This window comes from Urocitellus parryii, chromosome 5 (genome assembly GCF_045843805.1).
Source record: "Urocitellus parryii isolate mUroPar1 chromosome 5, mUroPar1.hap1, whole genome shotgun sequence".
Lineage (NCBI taxonomy): Eukaryota > Metazoa > Chordata > Mammalia > Rodentia > Sciuridae > Urocitellus > Urocitellus parryii.
The window spans coordinates 117,538,855-117,559,658 of NC_135535.1; the positions used below are offsets into that span (position 1 = coordinate 117,538,855).

The window sequence follows — 20,804 nt, forward strand, 5'->3', positions numbered from 1 at the left end:
ACTGGAAGGGACCATGAAGAACTGCTTACCCAGGTCATACTTCTCAAAATTCTGATGTACACAAGAACCACCCTAGGACTTTGTAAAATGGAGATTTTGACTGTAAGTTATAGGATGGGGTCAATTTTACATTAAATACAAATGCCCTGAGATGCTAATTCTGTTGAACTGGGAATTAGCAAAGACTTTAAAACCATCCTCATAAGTGTGGCATCAAGACCACTGAAGGTCCTCAAGATCCTTTCAGGTAGCCTAGAAGGTACTTTGTTTCCTAACAACATATGTGCATAAAGCCAAATTTTTTCATATGCTTCAAAAACCCGCACTGCAACAGAGTGAATTGCAAAGCACATACAATATTCTGGCTATCTTCGCATACACCAGACGTTTAAAAACGTGTAGAAAGTAAAAATGTTGGGGACTGGGGTTATGACTCAGTGGTAGAGTGCTTGCCTTGCACTCCCAAGAGCAAATTTCAACATTGATGGAGAGTCTTGGTTTTAGTTAACCCATGTATTCATAGAAATTTTAGGCATCTATGGCTTCTCACCTGTACTCCATGGCTAAGAGGTCAACACTAGTCAATGTTCCCTTAAATTTATTTTTAAACTTCTCCTTGGTACATAAATAAATTCCAGATGAAATATGCTGTCAATAGTCTCACCACTGATGATCTTTGTGTGTGTAGTCTTTGCAAACCCCCAAAGGCAAGCCAATTTTAACTTAGAATGGTTTCCTTTGCTGAGAAGAATCCATCCCATTTACTGATTATTGATTTTACTTCTTGCGCTTTAGGAGTCTTGTTAAGGAAGTCAGATCCTAGGCAGCCGTAGTGAAGATTTGGGCCTATTTTTTTCTTCTATTAGCTGCAGTGTCTCTGTTCTAGAGCCTAAGTCTTTGATCTACTTTAAGTTAATTTTTGTGCAGGATGAGAGACAGAGGTTTAATTTCATTTTGCTACATATGAATTTCCAGTTTTGACAGCACCATTTGTTGAATAGGCTATCTTCAGGCACCCTTGTGTAGTATTTGATAACTGCATTTATGTGGGTCTATCTCTGGGTCCTCTATTCTGTACTATTGGTCTACAAGTCTATTTTGGTGCCCCCTACCATGCCATTTTTATTACTATATATAGCTCTGTAGTATAGTTTAAGGTCTGGTATTGTGATTTCTGTCTACATAAATATGTAGTATACCTTATTGATAGAACATCATTCAACCATAAATAGGAATCCCACATGGATGAACTTTGAAAACATTATGCTAAATGAAAGATACTAGAAAGAAAAAAAAACACATATAATTTCATTTATATGAAATACCCAGAACAGGCAAATCAAATCCACGGTGACCAAAGTAATTAGTGGTTGCCAGGAGCTGATTTGAGGGGGTGAGGAAGGGAATGACTGCTAATTGAGGTGATGAAAAAGTTCTCAAATTAGTGTTGATGAATGCCTAACATCGCAAATACACTAAAACCCACTAAATTGTACGCTTCAGAATAAATTTGTGATACAGGAATACTATCCCAATTTTTAAAAATTGCTAAACAACTGAACACAGATTAGACACTATAATAATATGGTAACAGTGATACTAGTCTTTTAAAATCAAGTTCCATCAAAGAAAGTTTCATCATCTTTTTCTACTAAGGGTCCAATAGTAAATATTTTAAGCTTTGTGGATTATACAGTCTGTTGCAATTACTCAAGTATTACAGTACAAAAAGGGCCATTAATAATATATTAGAAAATAAGTGTGATTGTATTCCATGTTAGTGAATAAAATATGAAGATTTCCAGATAAAAATTGTAAATGTTATGGTCCTAAAATGTAAAGTTATGTATTTAACCTCAAGATTAGATTGATATTGTTAAATCTCAACTTAAATACATGTACTTAAACTGGGCAGTTATTTTCATAAAAGTAGAAAAGAATTCCATTTTAATTTATTTGATACCAGGGACTGAACTCAGGGCACTCAACCACTGAGCCATATCCCCAGACCTATTTTGTATTTTATTTAGAGACAGGGTTTCACTAAGTTGCTCAGCATCTCATCTTTGTTGAGGCTGACTTTGAACTTTCGATCCTCCTGTCTCAGCCTTCTGAGTCACTGGGATTATGGGCATGCACCACTGCACACAGCAAGAACTCCATTTTAATTCACACAAAAAATTATCTCTCTAATTCATCTACTTTGGTTATCTCCCCTTACCTCTTCATTTCAGACTTCCTGTCATTTTCCTAGATGATGGTGATAAACTGGGGTTTCAGCTTTTCTTTTCCTCACAAATTCATTTATCCACCTTACAGCCAGAAAAATCTTTCTTTCTTTCTTTTTTTTAACCCTGCACATTTTCTTTCAATTCTCTTCTATTTTTGGTTACAATGTTATTTATCCCATTTTTATACTGGTTGTGACAACTTTAATGTTAATAGTTATACATATTTATTAAACATGAGAAGTATCCTCTTTTAAAGGATAAGGTAAAGCCAAAATTTACTGTGCCTTATTAAACAGAAGTTGATGAGTTACAATTAATAAACAAAAGTAATTTTATATTAATTATGAAATAAGTTCATTGCAGAAAAACTGGAAAATAAGAGGAAAAGCAAAATTTAAAACTTGAAAGCCTACTCAAGGTCAAAGGTTGTCAATTCTGATACTTTATACTGACTCAAATAGATGTGTATGAGCATATCTCAGTATCACAAAAATGAACTTAAGCTACACATGGTGTTAAATAGATGTTCTTTGAAATTCTGAAAATTCTTATATGTTATACTACTCGTGAGCAGGAAATATACTCTATTATTCAGCCCTCTAATATTGGAAAATTGCTTAATTTGCCATATTAATAAAAACTAAACCAACTCTTTGGTACATTTCTAATTAGCTCTTGGATACAAATTATCCAAAGGGGAATTACAAAGAAAAATCGAATGCCTTTTTAAAACTTTTGATACTCGCAGGCTTGTAGGTCATTTTACTTTCTTCTTTGGAAGTGTCTGTTCATTACTTTTGCCCATTTTTAAAATTGAAGAATTTGTGCCTTGCATTAAGTGAAAGCACATCTTTATATATTATATCTATTGATTCCTTGTCAACTTACATTATAAATATTTTATTCATGTCATCTCTTGAGATTGGATTTTGTTTATTGTTGCTTTTTGACATAGTCAAACTGATTAGATGGTTCTATAATTATTTTTTCTGCCTAGAAAAAACTTCTCAATTTCAAGTTTCTTTACATGTAAATTTATATTTTCCTGATTATTTTTATTATTATTGCTATTGCTCTGTGGGTTCTAACATGTTTAGCTGACTTCCGTTGACTCTGCTGGCTTTCTTAGGTTGTCAGATCATCAGAAGAAAAATCTTTCTTAAAAAATCTTTTGGTACAGGGGATTGAACCCCAGGGAGCTTTACTACTGCCACATCCCCAGTTCTATTTTGAATTTTTAAAAAATTTTGATACAGGGGGCTGAGGATGTGGCTCAAGCGGTAGTGCGCTCACCTAGCAGGCGTGAGGCCTGGGTTTGATCCTCAGCACCACATACAAACAAAGATGTTGTATCCGCCGAAAACTAAAAAATAAATATTAAAATTCTCTCTCTCCCTCCCTCTCTTTCTCTTAAAAAAAAAAAATTTTTTTTTGATACAGGGTCTTGCCAAGCTGCCAAAGCTTGTACATCTCCCAAATCCTTGGGATTACAGGTGTGTATCACTGTGCCTAGCATCACCTACCAAACTTTTAAGGTGGCACAATGCTCTAGAATAAAGTCTAAGCTCACCACTCCTATGTGCTTTTGTTAAATACTTATCCCTAGAATAATTTTTAAAGAGTATGGTAACTATCTTCTTTACTTGTCTGTTCTCCTTTTAGAGCTTTTTAGAGACAAGAACTGTGTTTGATTGAATAATATTCAATACCAAGATCTAGGAAAAAATCTGAAATATAGAAAAGACTTGAATATATATTGGATTAAGTCAGAGTCTCAGGATTAAACTACATTCCCCCAAAAGAAATGGTATAGTTCTAATCCCAGTAACCTTAACAAAGTGTTTTTGGAAACAGGATCTTTGCAGAGGTTAATTTAGTTAAGCTGAGGTCACCTGTGAGTAGGGGGGCCCTTAACCCAATGACTGGTATTCTTATAAGAACAGAATAGACACAAAGCAATTGTTCCATGAGGTGACCAAAAAAAAAAAAAAAAGGACTGAAATAATGAAGTTAAAAAAGTTAAAGAATGAATTGTCTATAATTCCAGGTATTTAGAAAGCAGGGGCCATATATCTATTATAGAACTTGTATTTAGAATGAGAAGAACTTAATACTAAAAAAAATCCAATTAAAAATGAGTATAGGATCTGATCTAAATTTTTCCAATGAAAAGAAAGACGTACATTCAACAAGGATATGAAAAAAATGATCAACATCTTTAATGATCAGGGAAATAGAAACCAAAATCATAGTAATATACTACTTCAAACTACCAGAATGGCTAGAATCAAAGTTAAATAATAACAAGTGCCAACAAGGATACACAGAATTATTATACTTCATCTCAAATATATGTACAAATATTATGTGTTAATTAAGAATAAAATAAATAAATCAACACCTTCTTGCACTGATGATGGTAATATATAATAGTGCATTTGCTTGGAAAACAAGTTCTTTAAATAGTTAAGCAGAGTAAGCTTACCACCTAGTAATTCCACTCCAAGGTATATACCAGGAAGAACTGAAAACAGATATTCAATGAAAAACTTGTACACAAATATTCATAGCAGCTCTATTCATCACAGCCAAAAGGCAAAAACAATCCAAAAGTCCATCAATGGATAAATGACTAAACAAACTGTCATGTATATACACAGTATTATATTACTCAGCCTTAAAAAGGAATGAAAGGGCTAGAGATATAGCTCAGTGGTATAGTGCTTGCATAGAAAGCACGAAGCCCTGGGTACATCCCCAGAACCACAAAGAGGGGGGGGGGGCAGAAGGGAAGAAGAGGGCAAGAGGGAGAAAGAATGGAAGGAAGTATATGAATACTTGGTATAACACAGATGAACTTTGAAAACATGTTAACTGAAAGAAGCTAGTCATTAAAGACCATCTATTATATGATTTCATTTATCCAAAATAGGAACATCTATAGAGAAAGAAATATGAGTGGTTACTGGGCCAGGGGCATAAAAAGTAAGAGAATAAAGGTACAGGATTTCTTTTTCAGGTGATGAAATTATTCTAAAACTAACTGTGATGATGGTTTTCACTTATCTGTGAATGTATTAAAATGAATGAATTGCCTATAATTCCAGGTATTTAGAAAGCCGGGGCAGAAATATTGGAAAGTTTGAGACCACCTGGGCAACTCAGCAAGACCCTATCTCAAAATAAAAAGAAAAAGGGGCTAGGGATGTAGATCAGAAGTAGAACCATCTTGGGCTCAATACCCAGTACCATCAATAGATCAATTGAACCAATTAATTATATACTCAAAATTAGTAAATCAGACCATATAAAATATCAATAAAGCTGTTAAAAACATAAATGCACATTTTTATTAGACATATACAATAAAAAAAATTATTTCTAATTAAAACTCTTGACCTGACATTTTATGCCATTCAGAGAATCAATGATTAAATGAATCAATTAATCAATCAAATGCTCAAAGATCTTTTAAGATTTAATAAAAGCAATAAGTACAAAGCATCAGATCAACCAACTTGTAAAAGAATTCACTGAAAGTCAAATTTAAGAACTACTGAAAGCCTATAACTTGATTATGTTATCAGATTTTACATGGAATAATTTGTCAAATATTTATGACTTTATTGAAAATCTGAGGGAATAAAAGAAGTAAAATTCTAAAATGAAAGATTTTGGAAATTTATGTAAACAATGTAATTGAGTATTATTAAACTTTAAAAAAAGATAGTTATAGTTCCTATCTTCCCAATCTTTCATGGAAGAAACCCATTAAATCATCTGGAAACATTAAGAAGCTATTAAGATGGCAGACATTTCAAAGGTAATTTAGTTACATATGAAATACAATAGTTACTTTCAAACTTTTTCAAAGGTATTTTTATACAATTTCAAAGCATTTGCTTGTTACAACAATCTTAGTTGTGGTATAGCAATTAGGCCTACCATATTCTCAGGAGAAAATTAAGGCCCAGAAGTAATTTGGCCAAAGTTACACCATCTTTGACTGTTCAGTAACATCACTCATAAAACATGTTGATCTAAATTAACTCTAATACATAACAACTTTTGGCATTTTCCCCTCAACTTTGAATCTATTTGCTTATATTTCCTCTCTCATTACTTGGTTACTTATTTTCATAAAGATTTCAGATTTGGTATTAATCACATATTTTGGGTACACAAATAACTGAATTCACTGTCAAAATAATGAACCCAGCCAGCTGCACATGTTTGTGATCCCAGCAACTTGGGAGGCTAAGATAGGAGGATCCAGAGTTGAAAGCCAGCCTTAGCAACATAGTGAGGCCCTAAGCAACTCAGTGAGACTCTGTCTCTAAAAAAAATATAAAAGGGGCTGGGGAAGTGGCTCAGTGATTAAGCCCCTCTGGTTCAATCCCTGGTACCAAACAAACCCAATTTCTCAATTCCAAATATAAACCTTATTATTATTTTAACAATTATCACCTTTTTTTTACACATGTGAATGTAAGCTCCATGCAAACCACAACTTTTTAAATAAGCTAATGTTCACAATATATTTCTTGGTCCTGGTTTGTAAATTAGCACATAGAAAAATTAAATGAGGCTGGGTGCAGTGGTGCACACCTGTAATCCCAGTGGCTTGAGAGGCTAAAGCAGGAGAACCATAAATTCAAAGCCAGCCTCAGCAACTTAGCAAGGTCCTAAGCAGCTCAGCAAGACCCTAACTTTGAATAAAAAACAAAAGGGGGAGGGGGCTGAGGATATGGCTTAATGGTCAAGTGCCCCTGGGTTCAATCCCCAGTACCAAAAACAAAACAAAAAAAAATTAAATGAACTTTGTCAAGCGGAAAGGATAGTAATAAAATTAATTTTTCTCCTGTGAAGCCTAACTCAACTGTATACATAGCTTACTATATTCCACTCTTCAAACCTTAGTACACAGAACTGAGAATATAGAATTCTGAGAACTAAGGAAGCATATAAGCTACTACAGTTTGTTAAGAAATAAGTGATAACTTGGTCTTTTCTCCTTACATACACATAAATGAGTACAAACAATGAATGACTTATACAACAGTGTTTACCAACACTAAAGAGGAATTCTGGAGCTTGGTGCTGTTTCTCAATGATTATTATTTCCTGAGTAGATCAAAATCCATAACATTATTTTAAGACTTTATTATTAATCCTTAAAAGACATTTTTTTTTTTAGTCTATACCTTAGAAGACGACTTTACTCATATTTCACAAAAAATAACCAGGAACTATTATCAGTAGCAGTATAAGGTAAGCAATCTATAAGGGAGTTAAGAGTATCTTTTTTAACAGACAGATAAAGAAACAAAGTAGAGGGAAACTGGGTGACTTGTTCAAGACAACACAAGCGAAGCAGGGATGTGAAGCTAAGATTTTATTTTTGGAGTGGGTGGTATTGGGATTGAATTCAGGGGCATTCTACCATTGAGCCACATCCCAGCCCTATTTTGTATTTTACTTAGAGACAGGGTCTCACTGAGTTGCTTAGTGCCTTGATGTTGCTAAGGCTAGCTTTGAACTCATGATCCCCTTGTGCCAGCCTACTGAGCTGCTGGAATTACAGGCATGTTCCACCACACCGGGGGATAGGCAGATGGTAAAGCTAATATTTTGTCCCCCCAAAACGTCATAATACCTGACCTCATCTCAAAGAGAAAAAACAACAAAAACCCCCTTTCTTTATCATGTCCATTATATCAGGCTCCAGATCTCACTGAAACCTAGACATTCCTGTATCAATTAGTTACCCCAGCCTCCCACTGCCATAATTTCAACTTGTTTCTTCCTTTCTCCTTCCAAAAATCTAAGGTCATATTTAAAACAAAATAACATAATAACAGCAAAAAATATATATGGAGAGTTACAAGTTTACCTCCTAATTAGTGATACCTAAACCTTTGCTCTGACAGGAGACAAGATTTAAATTAGGGGAAATCTTAGTGATAGATTTTTTTTTTTTTTAATGGTACTGGGCCTTGCTCATGCTAGGTAAGTGCTCTACAACTGTGCCACAACCCAAATCCCTTTTCAATAGAGACAAGGTCTCACTAAGTTGCTCAGGCTGGTCTCCAACTTGTAATTCTCCTGACTCAGTCTCCTGAATAGCTGAGATTACAGGAATGTAACATCATGATTGGTTCGTATCTTTCCCTTCTAATCACAAGATAACACCTCACTCTGTTTGATCAATTTGCCTTTCCTTCAGGTATTCTATGGTGGTGTTTGAAACTACAGCATTCATACTACTGTCATTTTTAGAATAGCCTCTTACTCTTATGACTATTTCTCCCTTTCTAATGCATAGTAGAGTTAATTAAGCATTTTGTTTCCAATGTTCTTAGTGGCTATCTTCATTAAAGTACTCACTATGTTTATACATTTATCTTCTATATTAGTGTCCTGAGGACAGGGAATATATATGTTATTCATCTTTAATTACCTGAGTTATTCATTTAGAATACCTCTTAGATGCAAGCCTTATTTATTCTCATTGCCAAAATCTGATTTCACATCTAACTTACTTCATACTGTGTGTTATCTTACACAGAAGTATTTTATATTATGAATTAAATTTTCATCTCACTTAAACTGTTTGAACTTTCTTGCTATCTCTTTTTGGTATTGTAGTTAAGTGCCATTGGGTTCAATCCCCAATACAAAACAAATAAAACAAAAAAATCTTCCGGGTTGTTTATATCAAAACCAGTATAAATTAAATTCCTTTTTTTTTTTTAATTGAAGCCAAGGCCTTAGACCACTATGCTATATCCCCTATCTTCTTAAAATTTTGAGACAGGGTCTTATTAAATAACTCAGGCTGGCCTGGAACTTGTGATCCTCCTACCTCAGCTTCTTCAGTAGCTGGGATTATAGGCATGAGTCACAATGTCCAGCATAAAATTCTTAATATCATCTTTTGTTAGTCTTCATCTTTTGTCTGGGGCAAGGGTGGGGGGTGGGGTGGGGGGGCTAGAGGGATTCTTTTTTTTGAAGGGGTGCATTATAGTTGTACATAATGCTGTGATTTGTTTTTCTTTTTTAATATTTGTTTTTTAGTTATAGGTGAACATAATGTATTTATTTTACTTTATGTGGTGCTGAGGATGGAACCCAGTGCCTCACTCATACCAAGCGAGTGCTCTACCTCTGGAGCCACAACCCCAGCCCTGTGATTTGTTTTTAAATATTCATATATGCACACAATAATATAATTTGGCCAATGCCACTCCCTAGCACTTCGCACCTCCCGACCCCTGGTCCCTTTGAAAAAGGACTGGGGATGTAGCTCAGTAGTAAAGTAAGTGCCCCTGGGTTCAATCCCCAGTACCAAAAAAAAGTGCTGGGGATGCAGCTTAATGGTAAAGCAACCCTGTATTCCATCTCTAGCATGTATTTATGTTTCTGTATATCTATCTAGCTACCACTCAATCAGGTAAGGAAGCAAGCAATGTGTTAATCTATGAATAGCAGAACAGACTACAGGGAGGTAGAAACTAGTTGGAGGAAGCAGTTTACTAGGGGCAGGCCCTAGAAAGGTTTTTCTTTTTCAGATCCTTTCTTCTCTCTGCTTCTGGCTACTGTGAGCTGGGCAGCTTTCCTCCCCCATGCTCTTCTGCCATGTTTCTGCTTTGGAGCCAGCTGACCATGGACAGAATCTCCTGAAACCCTGAACCAAAATAAATCTTTCCTCTTTTTAGTTGTTCTTGTCTAGCCTAAATTTTGTCACGGCTTTTTGAATAGTAGCTCTCAAAACTTCTGTTAATGCTTTGCACTCATAAAATTATTGGGGATCCCGCAGGTTTTTGTATGTTGTAACTAATGATATTTACCATGTTAGAAGTTAAAACTTAGAAACTGTATGAAAGTATGTTATAATATAAAACATTTAAAATTTTAAACTCCAATATTTTCCAAACTAAAAAAAGCTTTTTGCTTTTCTTTTTAATGTACGGTTTAATAGAAGACAAATGTATCTATGACAACTTCTGCAATTTCATATAGACTCTAGAAAACTACACTGTATACTCAAGTAAGTGCCAAGAAAAGGAAAAAACTTAGTTTTACATCATTGACATGACTATTTTAAGACAAACTTCTCTTTATAGAAATATGGAGAAAAGAATAAAAGTTAAACTGTAAGAAGCAAACAGATAAATTCAGAATTATGACATTCCTCAAAATAATTAATCTAAATTCTTCAGTGAATTAATGGCATACAGAAAATGAAGGTAACGGGCTAAAACACAACAAAATATCTTCTGTGAGCCTTGATGGAACCTATTTTAAAGATGAACTCTAAATAGATATCACTGAAACAATGGGAAAAATATCTGAATACATTTAGGGTATATGATCCAGAAATTAATGTTAATTTTCTCTGGTATAATATGGGTATGTTAGAAAGAACTATATCTTTTTAGAGATGATGAAGTACATAACTGGTAAAATGAAATGATAAGCCCTAAACAACTAGATTTCAGGTTTTAACTGGATAGCTCAAAGAAATAATCTGTCAGCATACATGAACTAACATGGATAATTTAAACCATAATAAGCTATTAATTTATACCTTAATTATTGTTGGTAGTCATATGCAATTTAATAAATTAACATACCGAATCAAGCCATTCAGAGAAAAATCTGTGAACAAATTAATCTGACAAAGCACTAAGCTATGTATGCAGTAGGAGGGAATGAGAGCTCAGATGAATTAATAGGGGATTGCAAAGTAGGTGATGAGAGTATGGTTTTAAAAATAAAGTATGTCGGGAGCTGGGTTCGTGGCTCAGTGGTAGAGTGCACAGCTAGCATGCATGAGGCACTGGGTTCGATCCTCAGCACCACGTAAATGTAAAATAAAGATATTGTGTCCTCCTAAAATAAAAAATAAAATTGAAAAAAAAAAAGTATGTCTCATAATAAAGTTTTAAGAGAATGCAAGGAGGAATAGAATAAATTGATAGTTCTTTTATCTTTGCCCTTACATGCCTTGCACATACCTCAACACTTCCCCCTCCCAAAATCTTATTTGGTATACTTGGTTCTATTGTTCCCTTTGGCATGGTTGGATGTTACGGAGCTTGGGTACCTTTAACAGTTAGAAAGACTTACACTGGTCACTCGACGGTAGATCTGCGCAGCATTTTGGCATTCCGAGTATGGATATTCAGATGTAGCCATCTCAAGCATGCACATCCCAAAAGCATAAACATCAACGGACTCATCATATTTCTCCTCATACATTTCAGGGGCCATGAACTCTGGAGTACCTTAAATTAAAAGAACGATTCAGACTCAATGCAAGCAGAAGACGCAGTTGTTACTCACCAAGGGGAAGAAGCACTGGGGTTGACCTGTGAGAGAGAAGAAATTGGGAGAGGAAAAAGAGGAAGGACATCTTCTTAGTCAGTCTATTCCATCCAATATCTCATAGAAGATCTTCCACTGTAAGGCCTTTATAAGAAACTTAACAGGGTAAATAACTGATTATTTATGTATGGTTTAAAATGGATCCTTATAATTCAATGTCAGAGCACAGTCTTGGCTAAGAGATAAACTAATATAACATACAGAAAATAAATGGAAGGAAGTGGTAAGAAACTAGCAGGGAACAAAGCAGATATAATGGCTTCTACTTATATATGATGGATTAAAAAAGATTAAGTATTTGTCTGCCCCCTACTGTACAGTAACTGTAAAGTGAACATTTACAGATAAGTCTCATGTCATTAACACTACACCTAATCATTTTCACTTTTAAAGGAGGCCTTGCAGTGAAAAACCAATGTGCAATACATTTTTAAAGATAATAAAATAAAATGCAATTGATTATAAAGGTCACTCACTGGAGCCCTTTATTTCACATACTTACCATTAAACCTGCAGTATACAAACATAATGCAGATACAGGAAATAGAGTGAGGGACATCCTAGAGGCAAAAAAAACCCCCAAAATATATGCATGCACAAATATAGAACTCAAATACAGACTGGTTTATGGGCAAGAGTGTGTAATCCCACAGGACTAGGTTTTGCAATGCTTTTGAATAATTAAGTCTTCCATTAGGTAAAAACAAAGAAAATAAAAATTATCTTGGGCCAGGGATTTCTGGTGAAGATGGCAAAAAGGAAATCAGCTTCAAATAACTTTTTTCCATTCATCATGTTAATTATTATAAGAAAATGTAAAAATAGCATTTCAAATCCTAGTTATTAACATTCCAAGGAGCACACTGTTGTAAGCAAATTACATCAGTAATTTGCCTTTCCTATTAATACTTAGGATTCAACCTACTTAATAATCAGTTAATTTCTTTTTCACTATTATGCCCTTTTTGTGTGGCGTGAAGTAAAATGTCTGTGAAGGTTTCAAGTTAAATTATGATAATTGCTTCAGAGAGCTCAAAACATATTTTTTTCAATTATGACTAACACGTGATTAAAAGTTTGAAAGGATAGCCTTATTCTTTAGATCATTTATCCTCAAGAAGGAACAGTTTTTCCCCCCCAAAGAGCAATGTCTACAAACATTTTTTTTATTATAACAACTAAGAGTAGGTGGACAGAAGGTGTTACTGCTGGTATTTTGTGGGTAAAAAGCAGAAGGATGCTGATAAATAATCCTAAAATGCACAAGACAGTTCCTTACAACAATTTTCCATCCCCAAATGTCCATAGTACTAAGGTTGAAAAATCTATTTTGGATACTTGTAATTTTGGAAAAGTGGAAGTTAGAAAACAATATATAAAATCAACTTTTCAGAATAAACTGTCATATTTTCATATATTTAAGTAAAGTTTTAAAAAGACAGGTCTTTTCAAATACATACCCAATGTACATTTTTTATGTCAAACTATATTTCATTTCATTAACAAAGAAAGTGATATACTAAACATACTATATAAATAGTACACAAAATATTAAGTATCGAGAGAATGATTCAATAAGGTTGATACATGAGGTTTTGTCAACAAAGTTCACCTTACTTCCCCCCATGTAATTTACAAAACACCAATAATCTTAAAAATGATTATAAAAGCATAAATATACAGAACCCCACATTTCATAAGTAGAAATGATCACCTTCTAGGTTCAAGCTATAAATTTCTGAAGGTTTATTTCATGTCAGAAAAGTTCTGACAGGGTCAGGTGTCTAAACAGAAGTAATGTCAGAAGGCTAGACAGGCTCCAAGGTACACTTGAAACATACCTATCACACTCTTGGCAAAAGAAGCTCGCTTCAGGGTTGCCAGGCCAAGGTCTCCAATCTTAACTGAGCCTGTAGGGCCAGTGATAAAGATATTGTCACATTTAAGATCCCGGTGAATAATAGGTGGAGTTCGAGTGTGAAGAAACTGAAGTCCTTTAAGGATCTGCCGGCACCAGCTTCTTAGAACTTTGATCTTCATCACTTTAAACCTTTTCAGGTACCTGGAAAAGGAAAGTACACCAAAAAGGTTATCAATGATATGAGTGTTCCTTTGAAGAATTCCATTAAATTCTAGCATACTTGAGATGGGAATATCAAATTTAGAATATTAAGATTCAGTAACCTGGTTAGCGATACTTTTAGAAAGGTTAAAGAGTTTGAAATAAAAATTCTATTAAAAAAACAGAAAAATAATTCTTCTAAGTACTTTTTCATCTGAACAGCTACAGTATTAGGTAACTAACTTTTTTGTAAACGAATAGGAGATCAAGTTGGCTGTATCAGCATTAGCAATAACCAACTATTTTAGAGAACAAAATATTTATTTAGCAGTTGGAAAGAAAATCTCAATAATAAAACACAAAAATGAATTCCTTAAAGTTAGTTCTGCCTATTAAAATGACTAAGAGGTAGAGTTCTACTTCTGGTAATGATGTAGCTCCTAATTGTTGTAAATGTATTCATAAATTCTAGTAAAAAATATACAAAACAATGATTTGATGGTGTTGAAGAGCAATCAAACTCAGTCACAATTTGGAGGTGAATTCAATCAAGGATGAGGAAAAGCAATGCTTGAGATTCCTACTTTCTATACCTTTTCACTGGAGAGAAGGTCCCAGTATGACTATAAGGTCAGCTAAAATCAAGATAAGAAAAGACAGTTTAGGATCCGCAGCATCAAAGACATTGTTGTCCACCAGAACTCTGCCAGGACAGTCTGCTCAAGAAAGTATCCACTATCCAAATGTGACAATTTACATTTAAATGTAGAGTAACTAAAATAAAAAATCCTGTTTCTCAGTTTTAATAGCCACATTTCAAATACTCAAAAACCACATGTAACAATTGGTACACTTTTAGACAATGCATATATTAGGAAATTTCCATCACCTCAAAAAGTTCTATTGACAGTGGAAATCTTGAAAGAAGAAAATTCCAAAAAGTAGAAGCAGATTCTGCATATCTCTCTGCCCAAATCTCTAGTTGACCTTTGAAATACGTATATTTGAGACACAGTCTATGCAACCCAGGCAACGCTAGCAGAAAGGAATAGAAATTTCTAATGCTACCCATTGCAGATAAGATACAGTCTGGGTAATGCATTCTGATGCACATTTTATTGGAAACATAAAGGGGGAAAATGAAGAGCACTAATAATGTTAAACATACAAGATTAGATTTTCCTCTTACAATCTTTAAAATATATTAGACTACTTAAAGGAAAATCTCCAACATTTTGGGAGGGCCTATAAAATATGTAAGTGCATTATATGAAAATCACAGTATCAAGAACAAGAATCAAAAGGAATAAGAATAATGAATTGTGTAAAGGTTTTTTAATATTTTACATGAAAATGCACAGTATGAACACTAAATTGTGAAGAGTTAAGAATATAAATGCGATCTCCACAGTAATAATTCAATTTTTGAAAAAAACCTGAAAGGCTACCAGTGGAACTAAAATGAAATTCTATTTCATTTGCAAGGAGTTATTACACTGACAAAAAGGGCTGTCACTTGCCTAGCATATGTGAGGTGCTGGGTTCGATCCTCAGTACCACATTAAATAAATAAATAAATAAATAGATGTATTGTGTCCAACTACAACTAAAAAAATTTTTTTTTAAAAAAAACTAACAGAAGGTAGATTTTACAGATTAAAAATACATTAAAATATTATAAATACATATGCATCCAATATCAGAGCACCTAAACATAAAGCACATATTAAACCTAAAAGGGGGGGGGGGACTTTAACAACATAGAAGAAAAATTTAACACCAAACTTTTCAGCAATAGACATAACATACAGGCAGAAAATCAAAGAAACAGCAAAGTTAAACTTCACCTTAAGACCAGAGTACATATTCTCTTAAATAGCATGGAACATTCTCCAGGATACATCATATAGTAGGCCACACAAAAAAGTTTCAACTGTTTAAAAAAATTAAAATCCGAGTATTTCTTTCAACCACAATGCAGTAAAACTAGAACTCAAAAACAAAAAGAACTTTGGAAACTATACAAAAACATGGAAACTAACGTACTTCTGAACAATTAGTAGGTAGAAATTAAAAAGAAAATTTAAAATGTCTTGAAATAACGAAAATGGACATAACATACCAAAATGTATCGGATGTACTAAGAGGTAAATTTATATAAATCAATGCCTACATCAAAAATGCGGAAAGGTCGCAAATTAAAAACCTATCAATATACCTCAAGGAACTAAACAAAACAAGAACCAAACCAAAAACAAGTAGAAGAAACTATGAAGAACAGAAACAAATGAAATAAAGACAAAAAAATTAAAGATTAATAAAAAAATTGTTTTGTTTTGTTTTTTAAATATAAATCAGTTGGGTGTGCTGGTGCACATATAATCCTACTGACTTAGGAAGGCAAGAAAAAAGGATCTAAAGTTTGAGGGCAACTCCAGCAACTTAATGAGACCCTGTCTTTAAAATTAAAGGAGCTGAGGATATAACTTAGTGGTAGACTGTCCAGAGTTCAATCCCCAGTACTATCGAAATAAAAAAACAAAAATAAACCAAACTGATAAACTCTAGAGAGATTAAAAAAAAAAAAAGACTAAACAACAGCAAAAGTCAGAACAAAAAGGAGTTATTACACTGACACAGTAATACAAAGGATCATGGGCTAGAGTCATGTGGCTCAGTGGTAGCATGCTTGCCTAGCATATGTGAGGCCCTGGGTTCGATTCTCAACACCGCATATAAATAAATAAAGGTCCATTGACAACTAAAAAAATATTTTTAAAAACGCAAAGATCATAAAAGACTACTAGGAACACACAACAAATTTAATAACATAGACAAAATGGACAAATTCCTGCTGAATCATATACACTTTACCGAGACAGATCATGTTCAATTGGGATTCATCCCAGGGATTCAAGGACATGTCAACATACACAAATCAATAAACGTGATACACCACATCAACAAAATGAAGGACAAAAACCATATGATCATCTCAGTAGATATAGAAAAGGCATTTGATAAAACTGACTTCCCTTCATATTTAAGAACTCTGTACAAATTAGGAATAGAAGCATTATACCTCAACCTAATAAGGGTTACATATAAAAAGTCCACACCTAACATCATATTGAATGGGGAAGAGCTGAAAACTTTCTAAGACCTGCAATAAGAGAAGGATGCCCACTTCCACTTTTATTCAACCTAGAATGGGAAGTCCCAGATATGGAAACCAAACCAAAGAAAGAAAAAGAGTATCCAAATTGAAAAGGAAGAAGTCAGATTGTCATTCTTTGCAGATGGCATGAACTTAGACCTAGAAAGCCCCAAAGACTCTAAAAAACCGCATTAAAACTAATAAATGAATTTGGCAAAGTTGCAGAAAACAATCAACATATTTAAAAAGCAGCATTTTTATACACAAACACTGAATTATCTGAAAAGAGAATTCAACAACGTAATTTCACTTACAATTACTACAAAAACAAAGCCCTGAAATCTGATATACCCAAAGAAGTGACAACAAAACTACACACTGAAAACTACAAAGCATTGATGAAAGAAACTGAAGAGACAACACAAAATATTGGAAAAACAGCCCTTGTTCCTGAATTGGGAATATCAATTTTGTTAAAATGTCCGCATACTGAAAGCAATCACTATATTATACACTCACTATCAAAATATCAATGATATTTTTCAAAGAACTAGGGAAAAAATCTTAAAATTTTATGTAAACACACACACACCCTCTGAAGAGCCAAAGCAATCTAGAGCAAAGAGAACAAAGCAGGGGGCATTATACTACGTGACTTCAAAACATATTACAAAGGTACAATAATCAAAACAGCATGCTACTGGTATAAACATAGACACTCAAAACAATGGAAGAGAAATAGCCTAAAAGAAAACCCACACATCTATAGCCAAGCTATTTTTGACAAAGTGCTAAGAACAAGCACTGGAGAAAGTACAGTCTTCAGTAAAAATTGCTGGGAAAATTGGATATCTACACACAGAAGAATAAAATTAAGGGGGCTGGAGCTGTGGCCTAGTGGCAGAGCACTTGTCTGCCATGTGTGAGGTCCTGGGTTCAATCCATAGTACCTCATATAAATAAACTCAAAATAATTAAAGATTTATATGTAAGACCTGAAACCATGAAACCACTAGAAGAAAAACACAGATGATACATCAAACAAAAGCTTTTGCACAGCAAAGGTAATAATCAACAAAATAAATAGGAAACCTACAGAATGGGAAAAGATATTGCAAACTATAGATCTGATAAGGGTTTAATTTCCAACTATTTGAGAAATTAACGCAATAACCCCCACACACTCCAGTAGCAAAGATTCCGATTAAAATATAGGCAACTGCCAGTGGATAAGACAAAGGGAAATGAAGAGAAGAGGAATAGAATATGAAAGACAGTAGAATGAACTGGACATAACTTTCCTATGTTCATATTTGAATACCGACTAGTATAACTCCACATCCTGTACAACTGCAAGAATGAGATCTTATTTAGAATAAGTCATACTCCATGTATGTATGTCAAAATACACTCTACTGTAATGTATATCTAAAAAGGACAAATTTAAAAAAAAAAATAGGGAATTGCCAGGCAGGGCAGCGCACGCCTATGATCCCAACAGATTCAGGAGGCTGAGGCAGGAGTACCACAAGTTCAAGGCCAGTCTCAGAAACTTAGTGAGGCCCTAAGTAACTTAGTAAGGACCTGTCTCAAATAAAAAATAAAAAGAATGGGGAGGGTAGCCCAGTGGTAAGGTGTCCTGGGTCCAATTCCCAGTAACCACCCCTCGCCCCCAAAAAAGCAATAAACTTATACAGGCATTTCTCAAAAGACATACAAATAGTCAACAGCTATTTGAAAAAATATTCAATATTGCCAGGCACAGTGGTGCACACCTGTAATTCCAGTGACGCAGGCAGTTGACATAGGAGAATCACAAGTTTGAGGCCAGCCTCAGGGCCTTATCAAGAACCTCAACAATTTAGTGAGACACTGTCTCAAAATAAAAAATAAAAAGAACTGGAGATGTAGTTCAGGGGTCAAGTGCCCTTAGGTTCAATCCCCAATATCCAACAAACCAACAAAAACACCTTAGTATTGTTAATCAGTAGGGAAGTGCAAATCAAAACCACAATGAGGTATCACCTTGCTCAAGTTAGAGTGGCTATTATCAAAAAGACAAAAGATCCAAATGCAGGCAAGTATGTGAATAAGAGAGACTCCATATATATTGTTGGTAGAAGTGTAAATTAGTAGAATCAGAATGGCAAACACTAAGGTGGTTACTCAAAAAAATCCACATCTCATTCTCTTTTTCTGCTTTCTGTTGCATTCGGATTTCTGTTACTCTTATTTACTGTTGCTTTTTACTGTTTACTAATTTACTGTTGATAAACCCTGAATTTTTAATTTTAATGATTTTTTTATTATTTTAGAAGTTCTTCTGATCTTTTTCAATTATGTTTGTCCTCCCCCCGCTTTAATGAAATCCTTATGGCTTCTATGCCTTATGGCTTCTATGTCTTCTTTTTATTATCTCCTTATGGCTTCCATGCCTTCTTTTTATACTTTATAAACTTTCATATATCTTCACTGACATTCTTATATAAATACTTATTATATCATTACTTTTATTCTTGTCCATGGTATCTTTAATTGCTGCAATGCTACTGTATCATTCTGTATGTTCATCTTTATTGGTGTGATTTATACTTTTATTGTGAGATCATTTTCTTTGGAAACTGTTTTATCCATGGATGGTGGGACCAGTGAACTATAAAAATTAACCTGGGAGGTTTTTTTGTGTTCTGGATCAATATGATATGCATTCTTTGGCTGGGGTTTCCTACACCAGCCAGGTACTATAAGCATATCATAGAACCATTTACATATGAAGTGGTAGAATATATAATAACTCAAATATTGGTAGCATGCAGAGAGGCAAATGGGGAAAAAGAAATACAAATTTCTATTTTTCATAGACTCCCCACTTATCCACAGTCTTGGGCAAAGGGGCAAAATTCTTTGTAGTTTTCACTGGCTGAGTTCTCCTTTTTGTGTATTAGTGAATTTAGAGTTTTTGTTTGTTTGTTTTTGACACAGGCTAAGTTCCAGCTCCCTTCTCTACTGATTTCTAAGACTTTTTGTCCTTAAATGGACATTAAAACCCTAGTAAAACTCCTTAAGCATCAATGTCTGGTATGAAATCCCAATAGACCGCTGAGACATCAGCTTCTGATTTGGCTCTGAGTTATCTTCTCTTTGCTTTTTATCTGGAGGTACCCTTTCCTTTTGAAGCTTGGGGTATGTATTGAAACAGCATATGTGGCTCAGTGGTTGAGTGTCCCCGAGTTCAATCCCCAGTACTCAAAAGGTAGAGGTTAGGGCACTTTTGCAATAAATTTCATTCTCATTTTAACCACTAGAGGGCTATCTTAACATCTGATTTCTGGCACCTCAGTTTTAGAAACACCATCAATGACTTAAAATAACTAGGTTTATTCTGCAATAACTTCTCATTTCAATAGTTACCAATAAATAATTATCAATTCACTTTTATATATCATAGAACTCTGTGGATACAAAATATGCAAGTATAATAATGTTTGGGAGGATTGTTCCTTCCTTAATATAAGGACTAAAATAATAAAAATCAAATCCTCTCACACTTCTTGGTCAACTTTTATAATACTGATGGACTTACGTTTTAAGTGTTCCAGATGTCATAAGCTCAGTCACCAAAACAATGCACTTCTTTCCTTTTACTGTGGATTCCCAGGAATCATAGAATCGAACAATATTGGGATGCTGAAGACCCTTTAACATTTCAGCCTCTTCTTTAAATCTCTGCCTTTCAGATTTTGTTAACTTTCGATCCTAAAATCAAAAAACAAAACAGAATGTAGTTTAAAATGATAAAACAAACACATGTCACAGAGTTAAATGCTAAGTATGTGCTAAATCTTGATCAACAGCATTAAAATAAAACAGAAACACTAACATTACTAATAACAGTTATTAGTCTGTCTTAACAGTAAGAGAACAGCTGGGCAGGGCGATGCAGGCCTATAAAGCCACGGGGCCT

The 20,804-nt window shown here is 34.1% G+C and overlaps 1 protein-coding gene across 15 annotated transcripts in view; it reads right to left on the reverse strand.

Annotated features, from left to right (window-relative positions):
- Wnk1 (WNK lysine deficient protein kinase 1) overlaps nucleotides 1–20,804 on the reverse strand; it is a 132,311-nt gene that overhangs the window by 60,198 nt on the left and 51,309 nt on the right. For all 15 annotated transcript variants that reach the window (XM_077799309.1, XM_026410956.2, XM_026410968.2 and 12 more), the window contains exons 2-4: nucleotides 20,424–20,596; nucleotides 13,463–13,683; nucleotides 11,364–11,521 (exon numbers count right to left, since the gene is read on the reverse strand). In XM_077799309.1, coding sequence (XP_077655435.1) covers nucleotides 11,364–11,521; nucleotides 13,463–13,683; nucleotides 20,424–20,596 — 552 coding nt within the window. The remainder of the gene's footprint in view (nucleotides 1–11,363; nucleotides 11,522–13,462; nucleotides 13,684–20,423; nucleotides 20,597–20,804) is intronic.